General features: G+C 64.4%; 1 protein-coding gene across 3 annotated transcripts in view; it reads right to left on the bottom strand.

The window, feature by feature from the left end:
- Positions 1–1,178: 1,178 nt before the first annotated feature.
- The window catches only part of SLC12A5 (solute carrier family 12 member 5), a 33,801-nt gene continuing 9,689 nt past the window's right edge, over positions 1,179–25,290 (bottom strand). For 2 of the 3 annotated variants that reach the window (XM_075768573.1, XM_075768575.1), the window contains exons 2-26: positions 19,964–20,058; positions 19,581–19,712; positions 19,230–19,376; positions 18,532–18,586; positions 17,353–17,483; positions 16,912–17,153; positions 16,624–16,835; positions 14,542–14,709; positions 13,529–13,627; positions 13,304–13,361; positions 12,403–12,577; positions 11,510–11,628; positions 11,073–11,171; positions 10,822–10,941; positions 10,568–10,672; positions 10,312–10,480; positions 9,228–9,423; positions 8,967–9,136; positions 8,742–8,873; positions 8,393–8,500; positions 8,096–8,218; positions 7,828–8,015; positions 7,485–7,499; positions 6,761–6,894; positions 1,179–6,225 (exon numbers count right to left, since the gene is read on the bottom strand). In XM_075768573.1, coding sequence (XP_075624688.1) covers positions 6,134–6,225; positions 6,761–6,894; positions 7,485–7,499; positions 7,828–8,015; positions 8,096–8,218; positions 8,393–8,500; positions 8,742–8,873; positions 8,967–9,136; positions 9,228–9,423; positions 10,312–10,480; positions 10,568–10,672; positions 10,822–10,941; positions 11,073–11,171; positions 11,510–11,628; positions 12,403–12,577; positions 13,304–13,361; positions 13,529–13,627; positions 14,542–14,709; positions 16,624–16,835; positions 16,912–17,153; positions 17,353–17,483; positions 18,532–18,586; positions 19,230–19,376; positions 19,581–19,712; positions 19,964–20,058 — 3,284 coding nt within the window. In that variant the 3' untranslated portion in view covers positions 1,179–6,133. The remainder of the gene's footprint in view (positions 6,226–6,760; positions 6,895–7,484; positions 7,500–7,827; positions 8,016–8,095; positions 8,219–8,392; positions 8,501–8,741; positions 8,874–8,966; positions 9,137–9,227; positions 9,424–10,311; positions 10,481–10,567; positions 10,673–10,821; positions 10,942–11,072; positions 11,172–11,509; positions 11,629–12,402; positions 12,578–13,303; positions 13,362–13,528; positions 13,628–14,541; positions 14,710–16,623; positions 16,836–16,911; positions 17,154–17,352; positions 17,484–18,531; positions 18,587–19,229; positions 19,377–19,580; positions 19,713–19,963; positions 20,059–25,290) is intronic. The other variant, XM_075768574.1, reaches the window with a different exon arrangement.

Consider the following 25,290-nt stretch of genomic DNA (forward strand, 5'->3'; position numbering starts at 1 on the left):
GTCTCACAAGAGCAGAGTAGAGGGGCAGGATCACCTCCCTCGACCTGCTGGTCACACCTCTTTTGATGCAGCCCAGGACATGGTTGGCTTTCTGGGCTGCAAGCGCACACTGCCGGCTCATGTTGAGCTTCTCATCAATCAATACCCCCAAGTCCTTCTCCTCAGGGCTGCTTTCAATCCATTCCTCACCCAGCCTATAGTTGTGCTCGGGATTGCGCCGACCCACGTGCAGGACCTTGCACTTGGCCTTGTTGAACTTCATGCGGTTCACAGGGGCCCACCTCTCCAGCCTGTCAAGGTCCCTCTGGATGGCGTCCCTTCCCTCCAGCGTGTCGACCACACCACACAGCTTGGTGTCATCGGCAAACTTGCTGAGGGTGCACTCGATCCCACTGTCCATGTTGCCGACAAAGATGTTGAACAGTGCTGGTCCCGGTACTGACCCCTGAGGAACGCCACTCATCACCGTTCTCCACTTGGACATTGAGCCGTTGACCACAACTCTTTGAGTGCGACCATCCAGCCAATTCCTTATCCACCACATGGTCCATCCATCAAATCCATGTCTCTTCAATTTAGAGACAAGGATGTCGTGCGGGACAGTGTCAAATGCCTTGCACAAATCCAGGTAGATGATGTCAGTTGCCCTTCCCTTGTCCATGGACGCTGTAACCCCATAATAGAAGGTCACCAAGTTTGTCAGGCACGATTTGCCCCTAGTGAAGCTGTGTTGGCTGTCACCAGTCACCTCCTTATTTTCCGTGTGCCTGAGCATAGTCTCCAGGAGGGCCTGCTCAAAGTCAGGGCTACAACTCCTTGTGCATTTAGCACTGTCCTTCCTTGACTTTGTGCTGCCATTACTACACAACCTGAAACTGGATGAAAGTATGTCTGCCACCTTTCCTCCTCCAGTCTCTTTTTTTTTTTTTTAGAGCCCTTTCTCCATCTCTACAACCCTACAGACAGGTAAAGCAGCTTTGCTGGGGCAATCAGAAATTTGCGTGAGCTTAAACATGGGAACTGGCACTTGGGAGAGGCTGTTCCTCTCCTGATGTTTTGCTTCCTCTGCGATCTGCTGTCCCTGTTGGGGCTTGCTCCTTGTTAGGGAAATGGTAGCAGCCAAGTGCAAAATAGCTGTGGAGACCCTGGAAGCAAGTGAAAACTCCCCATGCAAGTAGTGAAGGGTGTAATAAAATCATTTATTGCATTTTGTGCAGACAGGAGTCTAGAAAAATGAATACAGTTAAAGCAGTAAAGCATTAACAGGGAGCATTCAACAGCCGAGGAGCCACTCCTCCATTAATACCTGCACAGAGAACACAGGGTCTGTACTGTGGCGGCCTAATGCACAATACTGAAACACTCACAGAAATTAAATGCAAGCCGAATACTTTTTTTTTTTTTTTTTTTTTTTTTGGTTTGCAACCTGTTTTATTTACAAGGTTTTAAACTTAATTGCATTGCTCTGCACACAGATTCTCTAAAACACAAAGCGTACTAGGTCACTACATGTCTACTGAAATATTGCACTCGAATAAAAGTCACTTGAATGGACGTAGAACATCTAGCTACAGTGATTAAAAGATTATTGAATGAACTGACTTTGTGATAACATTCATAACAAATATATTGCACATGTAGCACAGAAAGTGTTGTAACCAGCAAATCTCAGACCTGTCGGTCTTTCTGCTAGTTTTTAGTCCTGCTACACAGAGGAGGGTCTTGACTCTTCTAGTGCAACTCTTAACCCTTGTGCAGTATCTAGTCCTTCCTCCCAATCAGCCACGGACCAACACCGACCCAGGCTGGACGCTGCCTGCGCCTCCCGCAAGTGCTGTCGTGTGGCTCGGTGCCTGTACCATGTGGTGGCTGCAGCAATGTGAGCTGTCGCCTGCTGCTGCCTGCTGCTGCCTGCTGCTGCCTGCTGCTGCTGCTGCTGCTGCGCGCGGGGCCTGCACCTGCCCAGCTGACAGGGGTAGGGCGGCTCCCCGCTCACCTCTCCCGCAGCAGGACCTGGAGCGTACGCCATCGCCAGCCCAGCGCTGCGTGCTGGCTGAATGCGGCTGTGGCTGTGCGTGCTCTCCACCTGCTGTGGGCCACGCTGCCGTCCCACCGTCCTGGTGGGGCACGTCTGCTCAGCGCTGCTCCTGGCAGCAGCCTGCCTGTGAAACAAACTTGGGTGTGGGGGGGTCAAGACCTTCCTGTCCGGAACAAAAAAAAAAAACCGAAACGTGTCTGCGCATGTGCCAAGGAGGAACTTGCATGTCTACCAGAGGAGGACACTGTCTTCACCAAGGTGGAACAGCAGAAGGGTGCTCCATGGGGAAACTGAACACTCACAGAGGCCAAACGTGCAGGGCTGGGTTTGTAAACTAACATGCAGTGCTGTCTGCTAAAACTGGCCCTCTCCAGCCAACAGCGAGTGAGAACTCGCTGTGGAAACCAGCACCTTCCTTGCCACAGCCAAATTTGCCTGGCAGGGGTGTTGAGGCAGCCCTGGCTCTGTCTAGAGCTGTGTCCCTGCTCTTGCTGGAGGATGAGGAAGGGGAACTCCTTTTTTCAGCAGTAGTGATAGGAGGGGCTCACCTCCCTGCTCCCTGGGGAAGCTGGGACCGCAGCTTTACCGGGGGCAGGGGGGAGGTGGAGGGGGTGTGTGTTGAAGTGGTGCCAAGGGGGAATGGGATCCACTGGTGATGCTGGGGAGGCGATGAAGCAAAGCTGCCAGCAGAGAAGCATGCCCTGGCCTGCTGCCTCACCGCTGCTCGACAACGTCGCTCCCTGCTGCCCTGTACCTGCGGCCAAAGGAAGAGCTCTTTGCCCTGACGCTGCCCTGAGTGGATGGTGTGTGCGGCCTCAGCAGAGGCAGGCGCTGGCGGCTGCTGTGCACAACCTGCCTCTGCACTCGGGCCCCGCGCCGCGGCGGGAGGGGACCGGTGGGACAGCATCCACAGCTGCAGGCCCAGCAGCGCGGCGGGACAACAGCTAAGCTGTAATTAGAGGGTGACTGCAGGGAGTGGGTGGCATCTTTAGAAGAGGCAGAGCAGCTGGCAAGCGTTCTAGGCCCAACAAGCGTGGTGCTAGCACATGAGATGAGTGGGCAGGTTGCTGTGCATGCCTCCCCCGTTGCTGCAGAAGTGCCTCAAGAAATTTTGGGAGGCTGGAAACAGCAGGTGAGCTTGTGTGTGGTGGTGTAGGACCAGCTCCAAGGGGCAGAGCAGCTAGACACTGGCAAATTCTGGTTCCTGTGGGGCTGCCCCTTCCCAGAGATAAAGGAACTGTTCACTTGCAGACGCCTGCCTGCTTTTGAGCGGCTGAGGCAGCGGCAGGACCAGAGAGTGCTGCCCTATGCATCTGCACCATTCATCAGCCTGGAGCTCCTGTGCCGAAACAAGGTCTCAGCTCACCCTGACGATCACCTCCTGTAAACGCTGAGCTCCCCATGCCCTTGGGACTAACTTCCACACCAGAGTCTGCAACACAGACCGATGCAGCTGTGCAGATAGCTGAGCTATCGTGACAGAAAGCCTGGCTGTGGCTGCTGCTGGAGAGAAGGGAGGCACTTTGGGAGTGACGGAAATGTAGGAGCAAGATATGAGCAGGCACAGATGTGCAGCTGGGACTGGTTTTGGTCTGGGAGTGTGTCCAAGTAGTATCTTAAAGCAAAAAAAAAAAAAACCAAACCAAAAAACCCAAACCCAAAAAATCAAAAAACCCAGTGCTTTTTATCGCAGCAGCCCAAAATAGCTTTGGCCTGGACCTGGAGAAGTAGGGGAGTGGAGTCGCCCAGTGCAGAGGGAGTTTCCTGCCCTCAGTGAGGCAGGAGCCGAGGGCTGCAGCTGCTCTCAGCAGGCAGGAGGGATGTGCAGGCAGGGGGCTGGACGCTGCGACCAGCCGTGCCAGTCAAGAAGCAGCCACCACCAGGCCACCCACAAGGATGTCGTGGCAGCACCCGCTCCCTCTGCGCCATCCCAGAGGCTGCAGGTTGCGTGGTGCCTGCTGGGGTGCAGGACAGCGTTGGGGAGCGGTTTGGGAGGGCCGAGGAAGCGAGCGCTCCAGCGCAGGGGCTCAGCTCTGGCCGGGGGACAAAGCGCTGCTGCTTTGGGCCAGGCTGGTGCAGAGCAGCCAGCACTGCCGGGAGAGGGCAACTCTTAGCAGGCTGCACTTTGAGTGGAAGCTCAAATCTGCTGTGAAACAAGTTCAGAAAAGTCTGTGACTTCTTTTCCCTGAAAACTCTTTAAGAAGCTAAATTGAGAAGAGAATGAACCTGCGACCTGGCCCTTTCCCAGGGGCTGCCAGTGGCCGGGGAAGGCTGTAGCCTTCACCACCGCTCCAGAGCACTCGGTGCAATGGATGGGTGCCTGTTTCGTGCAGGAGCAGCCTGTCTCGGCTCTCCATCCCCATGGCCTGGTGCTAGCAGAGCCCTGCATCTCTCAGAATAGATATAGATCTCTATATATAGACTTCATCTGGTTCTATTAACATAAATATGATCACTTTAAAAATACACGTACTGTATTATGTACACTATGTACATGGGGCCGGGGCAGGCGCCAGCGGGCGCCCTGGCTGCCCTCGGCACCGCTTCCTGCGTGGTTCCTGGAACCATTCACATTTGTTAAAAGCTCCTCAGTTTCTCTGGAATGAGAGATGCTGGGGGGGGGGGTAGGGGGCGAGGACAATGGGGGACAACCCTGCAGCTGCTGCCAAAGGTGAGACGTGTTTGAACCGTCCCGGTGCGCTCTGCTGCCTGTGCGCAGGGACTGCCTGCTGCAGCGCGGGCTCGCTGGAGGGGACAGGCTTTGGGCTGCAGTGGCCACGTGGCCAGTGCCTGGGTTGCCCTGGCCAGCTGGGTGAGGGAATACTGTGATTCTGGGGGCGGGCAGCGGGACCCCTACAGCCACCCCTTGCTGCGGGGTCCGGCCCTGTAGACCAAGCAAACAGACATTGCATATGTCCAAACTATGCACAGATCCGGACTTTCCTACAGCCTCACGGCTGCAACTGCCTGGGGCTGGGTTAGCAGCGAAGCCCTGGGCAGCAGCAGGGAGCACAGCAGGGTGCGGGGGGACCCAGATGCATGTGCAGGTGCTGGGGTGCTGGGGGCCTGAGAGCCCCCGGTGCTCCCCAGTGCAGCGTGGCAGGGGAGTGGGCCAAGAGCAGGCACTGGTGCCTCCCAGGGTCAGCAGCACGCATGAGTAGCTCCAGCACACGCTGCACACGGCAGGGGGTCTGCCTGGCTCCAGACACTGCAACTCCACGCCGTGACCGTTGCACAAACACCAGGAGAGCACCAGGGCAGAGAGATCCTGGAGTCAGCAGGGAAGGGGACAGGGAGCACCCCCCACCCACCCCAGGCCGGGGCTCATGCTGTCACGGATTGCTGCATTCCAGCACCCAACCCCCCCGCAGCTGCCCCCCACCCTCTGCCCCCTCCAAACCATCACGCTGCATCTCCGCAAGCTCGGCCCACGGCCTCCAGAGTCGGGCAGCAGCGAGGTGGGGCTGTCCGGGTCGGCTGTCTGGGTCCATGGTGGTGAGGGGCAGCCAGGGGGGGCAGTGCCAGGGGAGGCAGCCCCCAGCGCTGCCGGAGGTGGGGAGAGGAGCGTCCGGCGAGGAAAGCGTGCTGGTGGCCTCTCTCTTCTCCCAGCACCTCTGCGGGGAGGTAGGGCGCGAGCGACAGGCGGGCACAGGGCACAGGCGCGTCCAGCCAAGCTTCACGCAGGGGTAGCGGCACGGTGGGGCCGGGTGCCCGTCTCAACGCAGCCACCCTCCTGCCCGGCCGGGGGCTGCAAGCAGCAGCGCTGGGGCTGGCAGTGGGGCTGGCCCTGCCGGGGACGGGTGGTGGCGGCAGCGCTGGGCTCTGGTGCTCAGTCCGCGGTACAGTGTATATATTTATATATAAACAAGGACAGCAGTGCTGTGATGTTGCAATGAGGAACAGCTGCTCTGGTGCTGGATGCTCCCGGAAGATCTGGTGCTGCAGTTCGAATGGAGAGATCAGGGGCACGGCCAAAGCCAGGTGAAGTTTCTGCGCACCGGCTGCCATCAGGCCTTCCCTCCTCCCCTCCAGGAGCACGGTGCAAAGGGGTGGCGGGGCTCTCAGCGTGCAGACAAACCTCTCGCGCGCCGTGTTTCAGGAGTAGATGGTGATGACCTCCCGGCCCCCACCACGCACCAGGAGCACTCGGTCCAGGTGCTCCGTCAGCACTTCCAGGAACTCCATGTCTGCGCAGCCGTCAAGGAGGAGCAACGCCATGATGGAGCGCGGGGACAGCCCGATGGCATCCCTGCCTGGCCCCACTCCTGGGGAGCCGAGCCTGCAGCACAACACCACTGCACCGGAGCTGGGAGCTGGTGGGGTCAGGCCTGAGCTGAGGGAGCCCACCCATGCTGGCACCATGCGATGAGAATTGTGGCTGAGCCCACCCCAGCAGCCTGCCGAGCCTCGCAGATCTCTGCCTGCACCCCTGCGATGTGCTGTCACACTCACGCATGTGGGTGCAACGTCACATGGCCCCACCACCCACCCCACAGGTGTCAGCTTTGCCAGACAGGCAGGCTGGTGCCAATGATGGCTGTTGGGCCCAGCCAGAGATGGGACACGCAATGAGGTCTGGGCTCAGGCGCTGGACCTGTGCCCCGACACTCACCTGCAAGCTCCACCAGCCTTGGGGAAGACACAGCCCCCTGGCCCCCGGCCACCCCTGTGGAGAGGGGTCTTGGCACCAGCCCCGAGGCAGCGGCCCCACAGGAAGGATACAGTTCTCATCCCCTTTACGGTTGCGGGGAGGCCCCGGCATGTTCAGCAGGACCAACTTGGCATCCTGGGACTTCTTCACGATCACCTCGTTAAGCTTCACAGCCGTGTGCATCCTCCGCACGTTGGACTGGTTCCTGGGGGCGAGAGCACGTGTGGGCACAGAAATGGGCATAGCTGGTCTCCAGCCCCACACCGGACCGAAGGGACCACAGGGTGGGCTGTCCTCCTGCCCCAGAGGGGTCCAGGGCTAGGCTGTGGCATGAGCTCAGGGCGCAGTAAGCTTTGCCCCACACAGCAGCTGGTGGCTCTGAGCGTGCACCGGCGGCCATGAGTTGCAGGGTCATGCATGATGACCGCAGGCAGTGGCACACCACGGCTGCTTGGGGCCGAGCCACGTGGGAGCAAGCAGGAGCAGATGATGTGACAATCGCCACGGGTGCCCAAGCCCAGGCTTGCAGAAGCTGCCGGCAGCGTAACGGGGCAGACAGGGAGCACGCGGTGCGGGCAGTGCACGATGTGCAGAGTCTGCGCAGGGGCTGGCAGCCACGGCCCCCACACGCCGCCCGGGTGAGCCGTCTAGCACCGTGCCAGCAGCAGCTGTCACGGTGCACCAAGCTGCCCTCGCACATGGGGGCAACCCCGATGGCTCTGGGTGCATTGCCCCACGAGCAGTGGCCCAGTTCCCCCCCCCCAGGACCCAGCACCCAGCCAAACCCAGACTTACAGGTTCTCCCACTCCCTGCCAGGAGCACGACATGGCCGGGGGTGGAGATAGAGAGAGGGAGAGAAAGAGAGGAGGTGAGTGCTGGGTGTGCACCCTGAATCCCCAAAGTGCACACTGCCCAGACGCCACGTCCCTTGCACACATCTGCACGAGGCCCCCACCCCACCTCCCACCCAGCCCCTCCACAGGGGCGAGCTCAGGGGATCCAGGCTGCTGGAAATCCCCCCTCAGAGCAAGGACCTGGCCAGTGCTGCTGGCCCCTGCCTGCACCCGCTTGGCTGGGCAGGGATGGCCAGGGACGCAGGGTGTGGGTGGGATGGGGTGGCAGCATGCAGGGCCGTACGGCTTCATATTGAAGAAGTCCTTGATGCCCTCAGGGCTGACGGGGCTCTTGCTCTTGTTCTTCTCTGCAACAGACTTCTCCTTGGTCCAGGTGAGATGCACCTTCTCAGGGGCCGTCTCCACCTCGTCGCCAGGGGACTGGGAGCTGCTGGAGAAGGTGGTGGCGTTTTTGTCATGGATGAGCTGGACCTGCAGAGAGGAGAGGGGGATGGTGGGCAGGGGCCGGGGCCAGCCGCCTGCCCGGGCCCCGTCCTGGTGCAGCCCCTCACCTCCTCCTCCGGCTTCTCCTCACCGTCGCCCACCTGCTCCTCAGGGACGCTCAGGCGCAGGCGTGTGTTAGGCGGGTTCTTACGCCGGATGGAGCCACGGGACTCGTCTGTGATGCTCTGGATCTGTGCAGGAGAGGGTCAGCCAGGGGAGTGGAGCAGAAGAGCGTTTGGCCAGGCAGCCCCCAGCCTGCAGCCCCAGCTCCCAGCAGGATGAGTGCATAAAGCCACGAGGCAGCTCAGCCAGTGGCACAGCCACCACAGGGGCCAGAACCCACCCAAGCCACCCTGCATCCTCACCTCCCGTTCCCGCTCATTTTTGGTGAGGTGCATTTGCTTGAGGATCTGGGAGCGCTGCTCCATCACCAGCGTCTTCTCGTAGGTGTAGGCAGAGATGTCGCTCTCATGCTGTGGGGGACACACAGAAGAAACCATGGGGCAGGGTGAGCTGCATCCACTGCTCCCAGCCTGGCCCTGCATGTCCCTGTGGACCTATGTATCCCCATGGTACTACATCCCCCTGTGGAGCTGCATGTTCCTGTGATGCTGTGTCCTCCCATGGTGCTATGTCCCCCCGTGGCAGGATCTGCCTGGCTCTCCCATGCGCAGCATCCCAGGCTGTGGCACATGCCCCCATCCCAGCACTCACCATCTCCACCACCTCCACCTCTGCAGTGATGCGCAAGTGGTACAGGAACGTGGTCAGGTCCTTCTTCATCTGGATGCTGTTGTCATCCATCTGCGCCACCGTGAAGATACGCATCTTGCACTTGCGCCAGACCTGTGAGGAAAGGAAGCATGGGGACGGCTCAGGGGTGGGAAGGCCCTGGGCCCAGCCCCCTGCCCCACGCCCACGCCACGGGGCCAGAGCTACCTTGTGGTGCCGCAGGAGGAAGGGCAACAGCATGAGCATCCCCCCGTCATGGACGATCCACCAGACATCAATGTGGCCCTCCGAGAACCGCTCCTGGTTGCCCGGGAACATGGCAACATTCTTGGCCACCAGCAAGGCCAGGTGCCCGGCCGTGGTCTCTCGCACCAGTTCTGGGAGGGGAAGGGCCAAGTCAGCCGCAGCGTCTTGCAGCACACCCCCCCCCCCCCCAGCCCAGTGGCACCCACCCTCCGCGGTGCCTACCAATGAAGTTCCTCCAGGTCTGGTGGTCCTCCTTCTGGCGCCAGCTGCGTGGCCAGCCCACCAGCACCGTGTTGTGCTGCAGCCCCCCCAGCCCGCTGGACTGGATGAGGTGGGACATGCCGTCCCGCAGGTTGGAGGAGATGACCACCTGGCAAAAGCCCTTCACCTTCTCTGCTTCCATCAGGCGGCGGATGGACTGGTGGTGGGAGAGGGGGGTCAGAGACCACAGAGCCCGGGGACAGGCACCTGCCGCAGGCACTGCGGCCGCCAGCCCCAGCAGCGGCACCCTGGCCAGGCAGAGTGCAGGGTGAGGGGTACTGGGTGTGGGGTGAGGAGTGCAGGGTGAGGGGCGCAGGTCCCCGCGGAGTGCCCAGGTCTCTCTGCCCCATGCCAGGCTGGTGGCTCTGGGCCGGGAAGGGTGAGGCCCGGCGGTGAGCAGAGCTGGCACATGGCTCTGCGCTGTGCTGAGCGGAGGGTGTCCCCGTGCCAGGGCTCTGACGGGCGGCGGAGCAGCAATTAGAGTTATTTACTCAGAGAAATTATAACATGTTTGCATGGGAAAGAAACTGTTTGCTTCCGACGGCTTAATCTCATTAATGTGCTGCCCGGCTGGTGCAGAGGTACAGGGGGCAGGAAGGGCTCTCACTCCAGCAGGGAAAGGCTCCTGGCTCCCACCCTGCCTGGCACCGGGGCCGAGGGCGCTGTGGGGACCACAGGGGCCGTGGGGACGGTCGGGGCTGCAGCAGCCGTGTGGCAACTGAGGGGCTGCTGCAGCCCCTGGCCAGGCACCGTGCCGTGCTGTGCCGTGCCAAGCCCCGCAGCAGCTGGCCAAGACTGGGACCAGTGCCTAGCTGGCGCTGGTGTCTCTTGTCTGGGGAGGGAGACAGGGGTCTGGAGGCCCTCACAGTGCCCCGAGCACCAGTGAAGCATGGAGTCTTCAAGCTCTGCCCGGTGCCACCCCGGTGTTCTCCTGGCCAGTCAGAGCCACCAGCCCTGGCCGTGTGGCAGAAACACCACACGGGCACCCGCTGCTGGCAGAACCTGGCCCGGCACAGTCAGCAGCCCCTGTGCGGGAAGCTCTCACCTCCTCTGCCCTCTGCGCCTGTGGGTGGTTGTCCAGGAACGTCCCTTCCAGCACGGAGGCCACGATGGTGAGGCCCTTACCAGCCTTGAGCTGTGACGTGAAGGACAGGAGCTGTGGGTGCACCACGTTCTGCTCCTGATCGCCACGGACCAGGACGAGCAGCTGCGGCCTAGAAGGACAGTCCTGCAGTTAGTGCCCGTGCCCTGGCTGGCCCCTGCCCCAGCCCCCCATGCCCCCCACCCCAGCCTGGTCTCACCTCCAGTTCTTGGTGTGTGGGGGACCCTCCTCCAGCCGCAGCAGGGCGTAGCGGGCTGCACTCAGGGACAGCCCCCGGATCCCGTCACCCCACTCCTTCTCTGCCCTGCAGGAACCAGCAGCACATAAGGGATCCCCACGGCTCCAGCCACGGAACACTGCACCAGCGCCCCAGAACATCCCACAAGGAGCAGCCCGCACCGAGGGATGGCTGTCAGTTCTGGGCAGGGTCTGCGGCCCTGCGGCCACGCTTACCCGCGGTACTCGATGTATTTGTAGATGAGGCCAGCGATCAGCATGGCAACCAGTGCGTAGTACCAGGAGCAGATGAACATCAGTGCCAGGCAGAGGCTCATGCCCAGGAAGGACAGGGTCCTGCAGAGAGCACCATGCCATCAAGCATGCCCCAGCAGTGGTGCCAGGGTCCCTGACCCGGGGTGGCTCAGGGGGTGGCAGGACACCCCATCCCATCTGTTCCTGTCCCACCCCACCCCATCCCAGCTCACCAGTGGTAGTAGCGAAAGCGGGGACGCCAGTTGGGTGTCCGCAACAGTGTCTGCACAGCACACGCCAGGTTGACAAACATGTAGCACATGAGGAAAAACCTGCAGGGGAGAGCACAAGGCTGAGCGGGGCGCACCGGGCCAGACCGGGGCCGCAGCCAGGCCCCGCTGCACCTCCCAGCCCCGGGGTGGCCAGTGCAGGAGCGGGCCCCGCGAACGGACGGGGAGCCGGGGCTGTGGAGCAACCAGGCCATGCTGGCTGAGGAGGGTCCCTGGGCTCCCTGTAGGGCTCCCCTCTTCCCAGGCAGGGGCCACGGTGGTGGGGGTGTCCCCCCCCCGAGGAGCAGAGACCCACATGCACCACCCGCCTGGCCGGGGCAAGGGGGCACGGGCCCGTCTGCTGCTCGCGAAGATGTGGGTGGACAGAGCATGCTGCCTACATGGAGAGGATGGGAGCCACCTCGTCCAGGGAAGCGATCAGGATTCCGATCTCACAGATGCAGGCCGTGAGCAGCAGGGCCCACGTCGGCTCCCCGTTGGCTTTGCCGTGGCCGAAGACCTGGGAGCAGAGGGGGGAGAGGGGTGCGTCAGGGGTCTGAGATGCCGGCGCTGCGTGGCCCTGGGTGAGGGTCCTCGGCACAACCTGATGGCGCTGGACCCTCCCATCCACCCGGCCCTGGCTGGAAGCAGGGACTGGGTGCGCCGGGGCCACGCGAGCACTGCCGCGAGTTGGCTGGCACATGTCCCGAGCCGGGTCCCGCTGGGGGAGCGGTTCCAGGGCCGGCAGGACTGGCTCCCGCTGCCGGTACAGCCCTGTTCCCAGCAGACTCCGCGGCTCTCCCTGCATCCAGAGCAGCCCCTGTCCCCCCGGGACACCCACCCAGGGATGAGCCCAGCTCAGCCTGGCTACAGCCAGCGTGGAGTGCGGGTGTGAGGGCGGGGGCCGGGGGCACGTGTCTGGACGCATTAGAGGGTGCAGGCAGCGCAAACGAGCAAGAGCTCTGGCTGGGGCTGGCAGGGTGAAGGAGGGAGGATAAAATTAGCCTGCTCTTCCCTGGGGGGAGCTGTCGGGTTGGATTTGGAGCGATGAGGTTGTGAGAACACGTCTTCAGAGAGCAGATAAAATATGAAGCGGCACAGCGGGGGGGGGGGGATCCTGACCTTTCCCAGCACTCTCCTCCCACCGACACCGTGGCCAAACCCACCACAACGGCCCAGCCGGTGCCGGCGGGACAGGACAGGGCAGCTGTGCGGCTGCGGCAGGTGGCGGTGCCGGGAGGAGGCAGCGCGGGGTGCTCAGGGCCAGCAGTGCCAGGCTCGGGGGGGTGCCTACCCTGAGGAAGGGCACGATCCCGTCCCTGGAGATGGCTTGCAGGAGGCGAGGGGCTCCAGTGAGACTCTGCAGCCCAGCCCCACACGTGGAGAAGAAGGAGCCGATGACAATGACCCATGGGGATGGCCACGCCAGGGTGCCAACCACCAGGTTCCCGTTGACAGCTTCACCAAACCTGCGGGGCACCAGCATCACCCACGGTTCCATCCCATGGCCGAGCCCCAAGAGCGCCAGCGCCACCACGACAGCACAACCCAGCCCCTCGGGCAGGTCAGCCACTGAGGGACACCGCTGGGGAGGGGAGACATGGGACCGGAGACGGGCCCTGCCCCGGCTGCTGATGGCCCCCACCCTCCATGGGGGGCAAGCAAGGCAGGGGGGTCTCAGGTAGCTGGGGTCCATCCCCACCCCCCACCCATGGCCCTGGGAGGGCAAGGGGAAGGTGTGGGCCGGGGGCTTCCCATCCCCTGCGCCAGGAGGGGGCCAAGTAAGGCCGCGTGCGGTTGGATCCTGTTTGCGTTGGTGCTGGCGACCCAGAAGTGTCACCTGCCGTGTGCAGCAAGCTGGGCTGCCCCAGATAGGCAGCCCTGTCAACAGCCCTGCCTGTTGACAAACAAGCACGCTGCCTGCAGCCCTGGAGCGGGAAGAAGGGCTGCGGATGTGCAGCAAAACACTGGGGGGGATATGTCAGGGCACGCATGAGCCACCAGTGTTTGTTACAAGCTCGGGTCCCCCTGAGACCCCCCCCCACCCCAGCGCTCTCACCCCGGGACCCCTGCGGACCCTCTGTGCCACCCTGTCCACCCAGTGTGTCCCAGCTGCAGGCCCTCCCAAGCCCCCACCTCCCCTCGAGGCTGCTGGGCTTCCCCCATGCCGACCTGCACGGCCCCAGGACACTCACTTGTCACGCAGGACGACTCCCTCGATGCATGCCCCGAAGAGGACAACGGAGCTGATATCTGCGGGGCAGTCAAGGAGAGCCAGGAGGACGGGGATTCCCACCCACTCCTTGCCAGGGGACACCGGGACCCCCAGCCCCACCCGGTGGGGCACCCGAGCGGGTCCGTCCCACACAGCAAACCCACCCGCCCCTGGCCCCATGGCCCAGGCGAGCCCTGAAGGATACAGACCGCAGAGGTGGTGGCGATGGCCAAGATGGTGCCCGTGGGGATGGACTTCTGCGCGTCCCGCAGGTCTCCAGAGCGGTTGGAGCCAGCCATGATGCCTGGGGAAAGAGGGGACGGTGCCACGGCGGGCAGAGACGCAGCCCTCTCCGGTCCCAGGAGAGCTCACGCCCGGCACTGTGCGAGCCCCAGGCGCGGCAGGGCAGCGGCTCGGCGGCGTGCCAGGCCGGGGAGCGGGCACACAGCACCCAGCCTGCTCCCTGCATCCCCCCAGCACTTCCCCCCCCCGCCCCGAGCCGCAGTCTGAGGCCACTTAAGGATTAGGCTCAAAACGCTCTTAAGTCTCATTAGCCCTTAATTAGCTCAAGCAGGGACGGTGACTGCAGCAGTGACAGGGACAGACTCCGGCCTCGGCACCGCTCTGGGAAGGCGGGAGGCCAGGCTGGGACACGGCAGGTCGGACACTGCCGTCCCACCGCGCTCGGCGGAGCAGGACCCCGCAGCCAGCCCCCATCGCTGCGGGCACACGCACCACGCAAAAACCGGGACACGCCGGTAAGCGGCCACCGGGTGGGAAGGTGCCGGGGTCCGTGTGCCAAGCGGCGTCGCAGGACCTGTCCGGTGCCGGACCCCGCCAGCGATCACCGTGCCTGGGACAGCCCTGGGGTCCCACCGGCTCCGGGGTACCGGCAGAGCTGCAGGCGGGACCTGGCGGGCTGTGCCCCGCGGCGGCTCTGCAGCGGGACTGGGGCGGGGGGGGGGCTCCTCCGCCCCCGGGCAGCTATAAATACCGGAGCCGCGGGACGTCAGCGCGGCGCCGAGCGGCACCGTCAGATCTGGAGCGCGGGCGGCTGCGTGGGAGGCGCAGGCTGTGATCCACCCCCGCGGCCCTGCCCCCCCCCTCCCCAGCACCGGCAGCGGGTGCACGTGGGGCTCCGCGGGAGCACGCCCCGCGGCACGTGCGCCCGCCGGTGCCCCGCGGCACGTGAGCGGGACCGGCGGCGGCAGCTCCCACCTGTGACCGAGGGGAAGTAAATGCCGACGAGCAGGGTGAAGTAGGAGGTCATGTCGCTGAAGACGTAGGGCTGGTCCATGTCCACCGGGGTGTCGGGGGGGCTCACGGAGGGCAGCCCCCGCTTCTCCACGATCACGCCCTTGGTCAGGTACGAGCTCCAGAGGTTCTCTGCGAGGAGGCAGGAGGCCGGGCAGCGCCGCTGGCGTGAGGAGATGCCGGAGAACCGCCTGCGCCCGGCACAGCACCCTCCCGCCCCGCAGCCCAAAGGGACGGAGCACAGGGGTGTCCAGCGCTGCCGCCCCCAGCCTCGCTAAGCAGCTGGCACAGCTGGCAGCCGGGGCCGCTGGCATCCGGCAGGCAAGGGATGTGGCATCCCCAGCCTGTCACAGATGTGCCGAAACACCCAGCCTGGGGACAGGCCCGGCGGTGCAGGTGGGTGACCAGAGCAGGTCTGTCCTGCTGCTGGCGTTGTCCCTGCAAGATACTGGAGCAGCTGACATGGGATTGTAGTAGCAAATAATTAAGAAGGTAATATAATTAATGCTGATCAACACAGGTTTAAGGAAAGTGGATCGTGTCAAAGTAACTTGATAATGTTTTTGATGGGATTACGAGCGCGGGGCTGATGTAACAGGCTTAGTGTCCCTCCGCGTGCTGCCTTGGCCACAGATCGTGGTGAGAAACTGGAGCAGCAGAGAGCAGCCAATGCCCCGGGCAGGCAGGGAGAGGCAGACAGCCCTCGCCATGACATTGCAAAGGGGCTGCTAAGCGGGTTCAAAGGGGCCCCCCAGGGGCCAGCCCTCAGCACCCAGCACTGAGCACCCCTCCCCAGCTGTGTGACCTCCCCTGACCACTCTCAGGTGCCAGACAGTGCTGGCAGCCCCCACTCCCAAGCACCACACACTTAGCAAAGCCCAAGCTCCTGCAGCTGGGTCCATGCAGCCACCATGGCAGGAACAGGCTGGAGTGGCCCCACAGCTGCCCCAGCACTGTCTCAGCCTTGGTGCCCACCAGAGACACAGCTGGGGCTGCCCCGTGGCAAGTGCCAGCTGTGCCCAGGTGTCCCAGCTCCTGCCCTGCTCCAAAGGACCCACCGGAGACGGAGCCGCCATGAGCTCACTGCGTGCACCTGGCGTGCTGCACAGCCACTGCCCCGACACCCAGCCTAGCACCGCAGGAGCACCCGGCCCGGCTGCTGCACCAGGGGAGGGCTGATCCTGCTCACAGCTCCACAGGCAGGGAAGCCCAACAGGGTACTGCACTCCTGAGCCCTGACGTGCACCCTGGCGCGGGAGTGCCCAGAGCAGGTCCTGCCGGCACAGCCCTGTGGAGCAGGGGTCTGCAAATGCCCTCTGAGTGTGGCACTGAGCATCAGCCTCTGATGCCCACTGCAGAGTATGAGCACCTGGCAAACGTACCATCAGCTCCAGAAAAACAGGTCAAAAGTGGCTCCTCCCAACAAATTCAAGAGTTTTCCTGCGGCCCTGGCCACTCTACCAGTGCAGCTGCGGCCGCAGCAGCAAAGTGCCCCCAAGGGGCGATCGCTTCTCATGAAACCTCAGATCGATACCAGCCTTTCTCCAGGCCAAGAGGAAGCAGAGGGAGGATTTATTCCTCCCCAGACTTCAGGCATCCTTTGGAGCCAGCCCACTGTGGTCTGGCTGGCACAGACCGCATGTGGGCAGCCGCAGTGCCCAGCTCGGTCACGCGGTGCAGGAGTCCGTCCCGCTGCCTGGCACGGTGTGAGCCCGGCTCACTGTGCTTGAGGGGCAGAGCAGCCCACAGCAGGGATTGCCCACGCACCCCCTCACCTGGACCTGGCACTGCCCACCTGCCCCCACAACACCTGCCTGGCACGCCCGTGAGGCCGGCTGCCTGTGTGCACGACAGCCCCCCCACAGCACTGGCCCCTCCACCAGCCCTGCCAGCAGAGCTGCCTGGCAGGCATGGCCACTGCCACACCATGGTTCCCCTGGGGCTTGTTCTGCACCTCTGTGCCCTGCCCACATCCCCATACCTCCGTCCCCGCTTCTCCATCCCCATGTCTCTGTCCCTGTGCCTCTGTTCCCATGCCGTGCCCACCTTGGATAAGGCCGCTGGCCGCGCCGGGGATGCCCTCGATCTCGGTCACGTTGTTCATGGTGAAGTACTCATCACAGGTGGCGTTGAGGAAGCGGGAGGTGCAGAAGAGCTCCCAGAGCTTGGAGCCCACTGTCTCGTTCCCCTCCACCACCATCTTGGTGCAGAGGTCGAAGCCATGGCGTGAGAGGGTCCTGTTGCCCAGGAGGCAGATCCTGGGGGGGAGCAGACACTCAGCCGTGCACCTGCACACCTCAGCCCCACCAGAGCCCCGCGGGACGCCATACTCACGGGAAGCTTGGTGGGTCAAAGGCCGACTTGATGACACCGGCGTAGATGGCGAGGATGGAGAGGATGACACAGCCCAGGAAGACCAGGGCAAACTTGTTGACGTACTTGACCCCCACAAACACCACGGTGGCCATGCAGGTCAACACGCAGGTGCCATACACGCGCATGTTGTTGAGCATTGCGGCTGCCTCTCCACTGGCGTCCTCTGCCTTGAAGATGGCCATGGCTGGGAAGATGTAGGCCTGGGAGAGAGTCATGGCATCACTGCCTGGCTAACAGCCCTGCGGAGGGGACCCTGGGAAAGGGTCCCTTGGCCCCACTGCAAAGCCTCAGCTCCCTGACAGGCCACAAGGAGCGGGCAGCACAGGCAAGCGAGGGCAGAGCTGCCCTGCCAGGACCTAAGCCCTTGGCATCACATGGGGGGAAGGACCAGGCACGTACCAACAGGATTTCGATGGTGCCCAGAATGTACATGGCGCCGGCAAAGGTGGTGCCCAGGTAGAAGCAGAGCCCCACGGCCCCACCAAACTCAGGTCCCAGGGAGCGCGAGATCATGTAGTAGGAGCCACCCGCTGCCGGAGAGAGCAAAGGTGGGTCCCAGCCAGACCCCAGAAGCACCCCCAGCCCTGCCAGGCATCCTGGAGGGCAGGATGGAGCCAGGGCAGCCCTGGACCCCGCTCCATCAGAGAGCAGGATGCACTCCCCAGGGCCCTGGAGCAGAAGCAACCACACTGGCAGAGCCATTCCCCAGGAGCCCAGCAGCCAGGTGTGATGGCCGCAGGGAGATGTGTCCCTGGGATGCCAGAACAGGCGCTGGAGCCCCAGGGACATGGGCCATGCCCTGCTCCATCCTCCCAGAGGAGCCCTTAAAGCCAGGCTGCCGGGATCGATGGTCCCACTGCGGCAGCAGGATGATAAATAGCTTTAATTACACCCTGTGCTGGGGCTGTCAGTGCCATGCCCAGCTCAGCGGACTAGTTGGGCTGGTGCAGCTCACCCGCTCCCAGTTCCCCAGGGCTCTGCAGAGCTGGGCACACTCTGGGGGAGCAGCCCAGGGGCACCCACACAGCCAGACCCTGCCAGTGCCTCCCCAGGGGTAGAGTCCGCACACAGCAATGTCCTCACATCTGACGTGGCTTGGGGAGACCGGTGGGAGAGGCCACCCCACCACCCAGCCCAGAGTGCCCGGCACGCCCAGCTCCCCATCCTCCTGCCGGCATGTCTCCCTGGCTCCCCCGCGGGCTCACCAGTCTGGCAGAGGGAGGAGCCGTGGCTGGCGGCTCTCGCTGCCATCTGCACCTCACGGCTCTGGGGACGCGTGGCAGCTCCTGCTCCGTGCTACCCCAGGGCCACGGGGAACCCACGCAGGCTGGTGGCAGAAGGCCGGGGAGCGGCTGGCAGAGATGTCTGCCCTCCCGTGCGTGGCACAGGGCAGCCACAGAGCTCGGCCAGCATGGCCCAGGGAGCGGGACAGCCACGGGGGGATGCTCTCTAGGAAAAGCCCTTTGCCACACTTGGCCCAGCCCTTCTGGGGCACAGGGATCCCCACAGGCGCCCGACGCGGCAGGCAGCCAGCTCCCCTTGCCCCTGGCACACATACAGACACGGGCTCGGCTCTACCTGGCACCACGCCGTTGGTGGCGATTGCACTCATGGAAATGGCTGTCAGCATTGTCTGCAGGAAGAAACACATTGTCAGCACCCGGCAGAGCTCCCTCCTCACTGGGGGAGAGGGACAGGGGAGCGGGAAGGGACAGCTGGGACCATGCTGGGACATGGGGTTCCCTGGGGCCACCATGATATGTGCCACAGGGCCAGGATTCCTGGGGAGAACCGGATGGATGGATGGGCAGGCAGAGTTGCTGGCCAGCAGCAGAGCTGGGGGGCTGAGCCCCTTGGAGGGACCAGCAGCACTGTGAGGGGCAGGGGGGGGTCCTCAGGCTGCCAAGGACACTGCCCATGTTCAGCCGCCCCAGCCTCTGCCTTGGGGTCACTCTCCTGGTAGGATGGCTCACTGCAACACGGCGTGCAGGGCCAGAGCAGGGGACCCCCCGCCACATCTCCCCCACACGGCAGCTACAATCTGGGTCGCCATTTGAGCACTGTTCTGCTGCTGATTCCTTTGGGAAGCCGGAGGCTTCTCCTTGCTGTAAGTGGGGCAGGGCCAGGGGCAGGGCAGGGCCAGGGGCAGGGCAGGGCCAGGGGCAGGGCAGGGTGGGCCAGCAGCCAGTGCACCTCTCCACAGCCCAGCCAGCCTGGCTGGTGACCCCCAGACCCCAGACAAGGCCAGCGGGGGCCCAGCCGTCTCCATCACTCACACAGGAGCAGCAGAGGAAGACCATGCAGAAGGATTCCATGATGCCGGCGATCCCCACCACCCAGGTGAGGCGCAGGAAGAGAATGACCCCGAAGATGTTCTGGAGGCAGGGCAGGTAGACGCCCATGAAGGTGCCCATCCGCGGGGCCTGCCAAGGGAGCGGGCAGCCATCAGGGCTCACAGGCCTGGCTGGCAGAGGAGCGAGGGGTCCTGCTCCTCCTGCAACTCAGCCAGGGACCTTGGGTGAAACCACCCCCCCCCAGCAGGGGCCGAGGGAGCCAGCTGTCCCCAGGGCAGCCCATGGCCCGGCACTGCACAGGCAGGGGTCAGGAGAAGGGGCTGCATCCCTCACCTGCACCGGCTTCTTCTTGCCCCCATCGTTGTTCTCAGCCTCCTCGTGCTCCCGGCTGCCCTGCGGCAGGTTGGTGTAGTTGGCCAGCCCACTCAGCAGGGACGAGACCATAGGGCTGGTGTCCATCTCCTCCTGCGGAGAGCAGAGCCCCGAGCCGTGAGGACAGTCACTTGGGACCCTGGCCAGCCTCGGGACCAGGGGACTTCACCAGATGCCACCCCACCACCTGCCCCACTGGGCATGGCTGTGGCAGCTGGGGGACCCTGGCCTCGGGCTCCGGCGTGCCCCAGTGGCCAGGGAGCAGGTCGGGGTGCTGTGGGACAGCTGCCCAGCTCGGCCCCCTCCCCAGGGACCCTCCCTGCCCCGCCACCCGCGTGCCCTACCTCAAAGAGGGCCATGTTCTTGCCATCATACTCTTTGCCCTTCTCCAGATCCGTGCTGTTGATGAAGGGGCTGCTCTCCTTGGGATTGCCATCGCCTGCAGAGATGCCGCTGGGTCAGCCAGGCAGCCGCCACCCCAGCCCGTACCAGGACTGCATCCACCCCGTGGGGCTGCCACTGCGAGTGGTCCCGGCTGCACCCCAGCTCCCACAGGAGGGTTGCCGGGGTGGGGGGCACCATGTTCACACCGGATCCCAGGACAGGTGATAGCAGCCCCTGCGTCCCAGCTGCCAGCATCGCCTCCTGCGCCATGCACGGGGAAGGGCTGCCTGTCCCCAGGAGCCACGCGCTGCCCTGCCCAGCTGGGCCAGCACGCGGACCCACCGGAGTGCATCCACACAGTGAGGTGAGTGGTGTGGATCCAGGGGAAACCCTCCCGGCAGGATGGCTGGCAGCAATAACTCACGGCGTGGGGCGCCCGCGCGTGAGCGCACTGGGGCTGCCCGCAGCTCTGCGTCTCGAGGGGTAGGATCCAGCCGGCTGCTCAGCACGTCACCGCAGAAGGGGATGGTCCCAGTGCGGTGCCTGAGAGCGGGATGAGCGGCCGGATGTCTGGTCCTGCTCCCTGACATGCAACACAGGAGCAGGGGCCGCAGCCATGCCAGCTGCACCACAAGGTAGGGAGGTGTCCAGCGGTGCCACCACCAAGGGCAGGTGCTGCTGCTCTGCCCGGGGCAGCGGAGCCGCCCACAGTGGCACAAAGCCCACAGAGCTGTTGGGACAGGACCACGGCTGCTTGCTGCATTAACGACCTCGTGCAGAAGAAACCCAGAGTCGGCTTAATAGCAAGGAAAACAGCCGAGCTGCAGAGCAGCAGAAATAAATCAGGCTGGAAATGGAGCGGCAGCAAGAACGGTGCTGCCGGAGCAGCACAGCCCTGAGCGGAGGCCCAGAGGGGAGGGGGGCAGGGGCCATGTGGGGCCAGGGAGCCAAAGGACATGGTGCTGGGCAGAGCGGCTTGGCAGGCAATGGGCCCTGCAGCACAGGGAAACCTGGGCAGCTGGGCCTGGGCCTGGCCCTGGGCAGGAGGAGTGGGGCTCCCCGCCATGCACCCATCCCCACACCATGGCCGGGCAGCCAGGACAATCATACTCCGGTGGCAGCAGCACCGCTGGGCAGGCTGCTTGCACAGGCAGGGTTACAAACCTACTCCACGCTTTGGGCCCAGTGTGAGAGCTGTCCCCTTCGCCAGCCTTGAGCTGCATAGAGCCCAGGAGTGCCCAGGGACACAGGGACACTGCAGGGGCCACCCATGGGCCAGGGCGGTGCAGCCACCCACACACCACAGCAGCCCTGGGACAGACCTTGCGACCGTTTGGAGCAGCCCGGTCCTTTGAAGACCGCCTGCCTCCTGCCAGTTGACTCATATTCGGGATCCTGGGAGTCGGTTTGCCTGCGTGCAGTGGTGATTCACCATCCGCAATTTCCCCGGCAGACGCGGCGCTCCTGGCTGACCAGGAGGTGAAGCCCCAAGCGCCACAGGTGATGCTGACCCACAACCTGGCCCCCCCGCCTCCCGCCGGTCCCCAGGCTCCTCCAGCACGGTGCAGCGAGGCAGCAGTGTCCCTGATGGCACAGCCAAACTGCAGGGCAGAGCCCATAGGCTCCTCCTGGGCAGGAACGGACATGGCGGCAGCACCAGAACACCCCAGCCCATGGGTCCAACCGGCCTCACTCCGGAGCCACCTTGGACGCATGCCCAGCACCACGTGCTGCATTACTAGCACGTGCCCTGCCCCATGTCCTGCACCGAAGGGTGTGCGCGTTGGGGTTCTCAGCCGGGACCCAATGTTCTCCTTGCTCCAGGTTTGGTCTAAAGTGCTGCACCCACCGCGCGTTAGATAACAGCAGTGGTATGGGCTGGCACCCACCTGCTCACCACTGCTCCCACCCACACCAGTTCCGGGGACTGCACGGATGTGAGATGTCCACCACGCCAACAGAGACGCCCTCCAGGACAATGGCAAGGCCCATCCCCAGCTCATGGGCACGAGGGTGCAGGATGGGGGGTGCCTGGACCCCACGTTCCCCCCTGGGACAGAGCGGGCCCGGGAGGTGCCTCGGGGGCACAGGGGTGGGGGCAGCCTGGCAGGGGGGGACATGCTCACAGCCTGGTGAGGCCCTGGGACCCTACGGGGAAAGCGGAGCCTGCGGGGGCCTCGCCTCATCGCCTGGTACCCGGCCGACGACATCACCGTGCTGGTTTCCATGGCAACGGCGAGCCACGGCCGCCTCGGCTCCCGCTCTTATGTAACGGCGCAGGCGGCCGGACTCCGGCCCCGCACGGCCCCCGCGCCCCGGCCCACCAGCACCCGCCGGACGGCACGGCCGGGCCCCCCGGCCCCAGCCCGCTCCGACCCCGCGGGACGGGCACTGCCCGGCTCCACACGACAGACGCGAGCAGCACCCCAGGGTGCCCAGGCTCCAACCCACCGGCACCACAACAGCACCCAAACCTCGCAGTCCATCCACCCCCCGGCCCGGGGCACCGCCCCTCTCCGGCACCGCAGGGCCCGGGGCCCGGTGCTGGCATCGCCCAGGCTGCCAGGGCCGGCCCGAGGCACAGGAGCCCCTCGCCTGGTGGTGCCACCGGGAGGACCGGCACCGGGAAGGGGCCCCGGGCTGGCGGGAGGTGGGGACACGGGGACGTGCAGGCAGCACAGCTCCGGCGGACACGGCTCGGGGCGGGGGGGGCCCGGCCACCCGCCTCGCCCCTGTCCCCGCAGGCTGGAAGGAGTTAAGTGCGAGGGCCGCGGGGTCCCAGGTGACGATGCGCTCCCCGCTCCTGCCGGAGACCATTTTGCCGCAGAGGGGCTGGTGCAGCCTCTCCCCGGCAGCTGCCACAGGATTTGTGGTGTGTGCAGGCAGAGGCAGGCAGGGCACCGCAGCCCGTCCCGGGCAAAGGTCCACCCCGTCCCCCACCCGCCACGGCCACGGCCAGTCCCTGCCCGGCGGCACCGAGGGGGTGACACCTCCCGGTCGCGGGGACACGCGGGACGGCGCAGCCCGGGGACGAGCGGCACCGGGGCAGGAGCGCAGGACGGGGCTGGGCAGCGCCGAGACCGGGCAGTCCCGCGCGGGAGAGGCAGCGTGAGTGGAGCCGAGCCGAGCCGTGCCAGGCTTCGATCCCGGCGCTCAGCCGCCCCCCCCCCCCCCCTTCCCCAGGGATCACTCAACATGAATCGGCCTTTTAATTTGCTGCGGCGGCTGGAAGGGCTCACGGCGGGATTGCTGGCAGGAACCCGCAGCCCCGCTGTGGGCACTGCGCAGGTCCCGCTCATGGCGGGGGTTACCACCAACCCTGCCTGCCCGGGGCATCCCAAAGCCGGCCGGGGCCCGCGGGAGCTCACCCACTCCACAGGGCAGCGTTGGGGCTGCAGCACCAGCCACAATGAGATCTCCTAATGGCTTTTTACTCAGCCCTAAATTGGGTTGGGAAGCGTCATGTCCCTTATCCCAAATCCTCCCTAATCGCTTTACATGGCGCAGGGCACTGAGCACTGACTGGGGGGAGCCCAAGCAGCCAAACCCTACGGGCTAATTAACCGGGGCCGCTGCCTGCTCCTGCCGTGGCCAGCCCATCCATCCCCTCCACGGCACACCACGAAGGCCGGCTGCCGTGCACAACGAGCCCTGGCCAGGGACACTGGGCACTGGGGCTGTGGCGCCGGCCAGAAGGAGCAGCGGGCGAGGAGGGACATGGCAGGGACAGCCCCGGCCCCACACTCCTCCTGAGCCTGTTTGTGCTCCTGCAGCAGCACAGGGCCTGCCAGGTGCTGGCACAGGGGTGCTGACAGCTCAGGGACCCCCTGCATGGGTCTGGCCACTGGCCCCTCCTGCGCCACCCCCCGGCAGCAGTCCCACCAGGCCCTGGGGCAGCAGCAGTGCAGAGGATGCTCACGGCACCCGGGGACACCCCAGGGCTCCCCTGGAGGTGCACAGGGCACCTTGACTTTTGCCAGAGCATTCGATGGCACCAGCTGGTGAGCATCCTCCTCCCACTCCCCAGGGCTCTGCCCACAGCAGCAGTAAGGGGCACCCCAGGGTGACCCCAGCAGCCCAGCGAGCACATGGGTGAGCACGTGGCCCTGGCTGATGTCCCCAACTGCTGCCGTTTTGCAGGAGCTGCTGGCCAGGAAGGCCACGGTGCTGTTCTGTCACCCCTGGCCATCAAGGGGACTTGGCCACGCATCCACTGGCCTGGCCCTGGGCTGTTCGCCCTGGGGGTACCTAAGGCAGATGGGGATGGCCAAGGGGTCCTTATGGCAGCTGGCACCTTTGCTCCCACCCAGGCTTCCTTCTCCCCTGAGCAAGGGTATCTGCCCACCGCCCCAGGCAGTGGCCACGGAGTCCCTGCAGCCCCCGCCAAGACAGAGACCACCGGTGGCTGGAGCAGCACTGGCTCGTGCTGGCAGCATGCACAGCAGTGCTGGCTGCCAGCTGCAGCACGGCGGGGGGGGGGGGGGACACGACTGGATGCTCCCCCCCACCCTGGGGCTGCACTTTGCCCCTCCAGCCAGCAAGGCACACCGAGTGGCCTTTTGGGCTGGATTCTTTCACTGCCTGACCCAAATTGGACCAACTGCTACTTCAGACCTATCCTCTTCCTTCCTAAACCTGGGATTATCCTCCCTTTGATCAGCCGGCCCTGCAGGCGCAGGATTTCCAGCACAGGCGCTTTGGCTGGCTGCATTTAAACAGCTTCCCAGATTCTCCAACAGCCTGATCCCTGCCTTGGAAATGGCCATAGACACAAGCTCCAGCAAAGCTCCGGGCCTGGGTCTCCACTCCTTGGGCAGCCCGGTGCCTTCAGGCTGGAGTGCCGGCACAGAAGCCTGCAGTGGGGCTGCGTCTGACATTTCCACACCCCAAACAGAGCGGTGCAAGCTGTCAGCCTGGACACTGCAGGAGCCTTGCCTGCTCCCCTGCTCCCTGCCACCTCCCCAGAGGGTCTGCCACCAGCCCAACCTTTGCCTGGCTGCCAGGGCTGGAGCCCTTCCAGCCCTTGTCATGAGGCACTTGCAGGCTTCAGAGCAGGGACCTCAGTGGGGCTGCTGCTCAGCCTTCCCGACAGAAATGGCCTAAGTGGCACCCAAGGCTTCAGCAGCTCCGCTGGGCTTGGCAAATCGTCAGCCGGCCAATGCTGGAGCAGCCGGGACACGTTGGGGGGGCCCCACTGGCATGCAACAGCTCTGCCACTGCCCTGGGTCATCCACGGTCACCACAGATAGACCCTCTGTAGGAAGCTCAGTGCAACCCTCCGGGGTGG

The sequence above is a fragment of the Balearica regulorum genome, chromosome 16 (genome assembly GCF_011004875.1).
Source record: "Balearica regulorum gibbericeps isolate bBalReg1 chromosome 16, bBalReg1.pri, whole genome shotgun sequence".
Classification (NCBI taxonomy): domain Eukaryota; kingdom Metazoa; phylum Chordata; class Aves; order Gruiformes; family Gruidae; genus Balearica; species Balearica regulorum.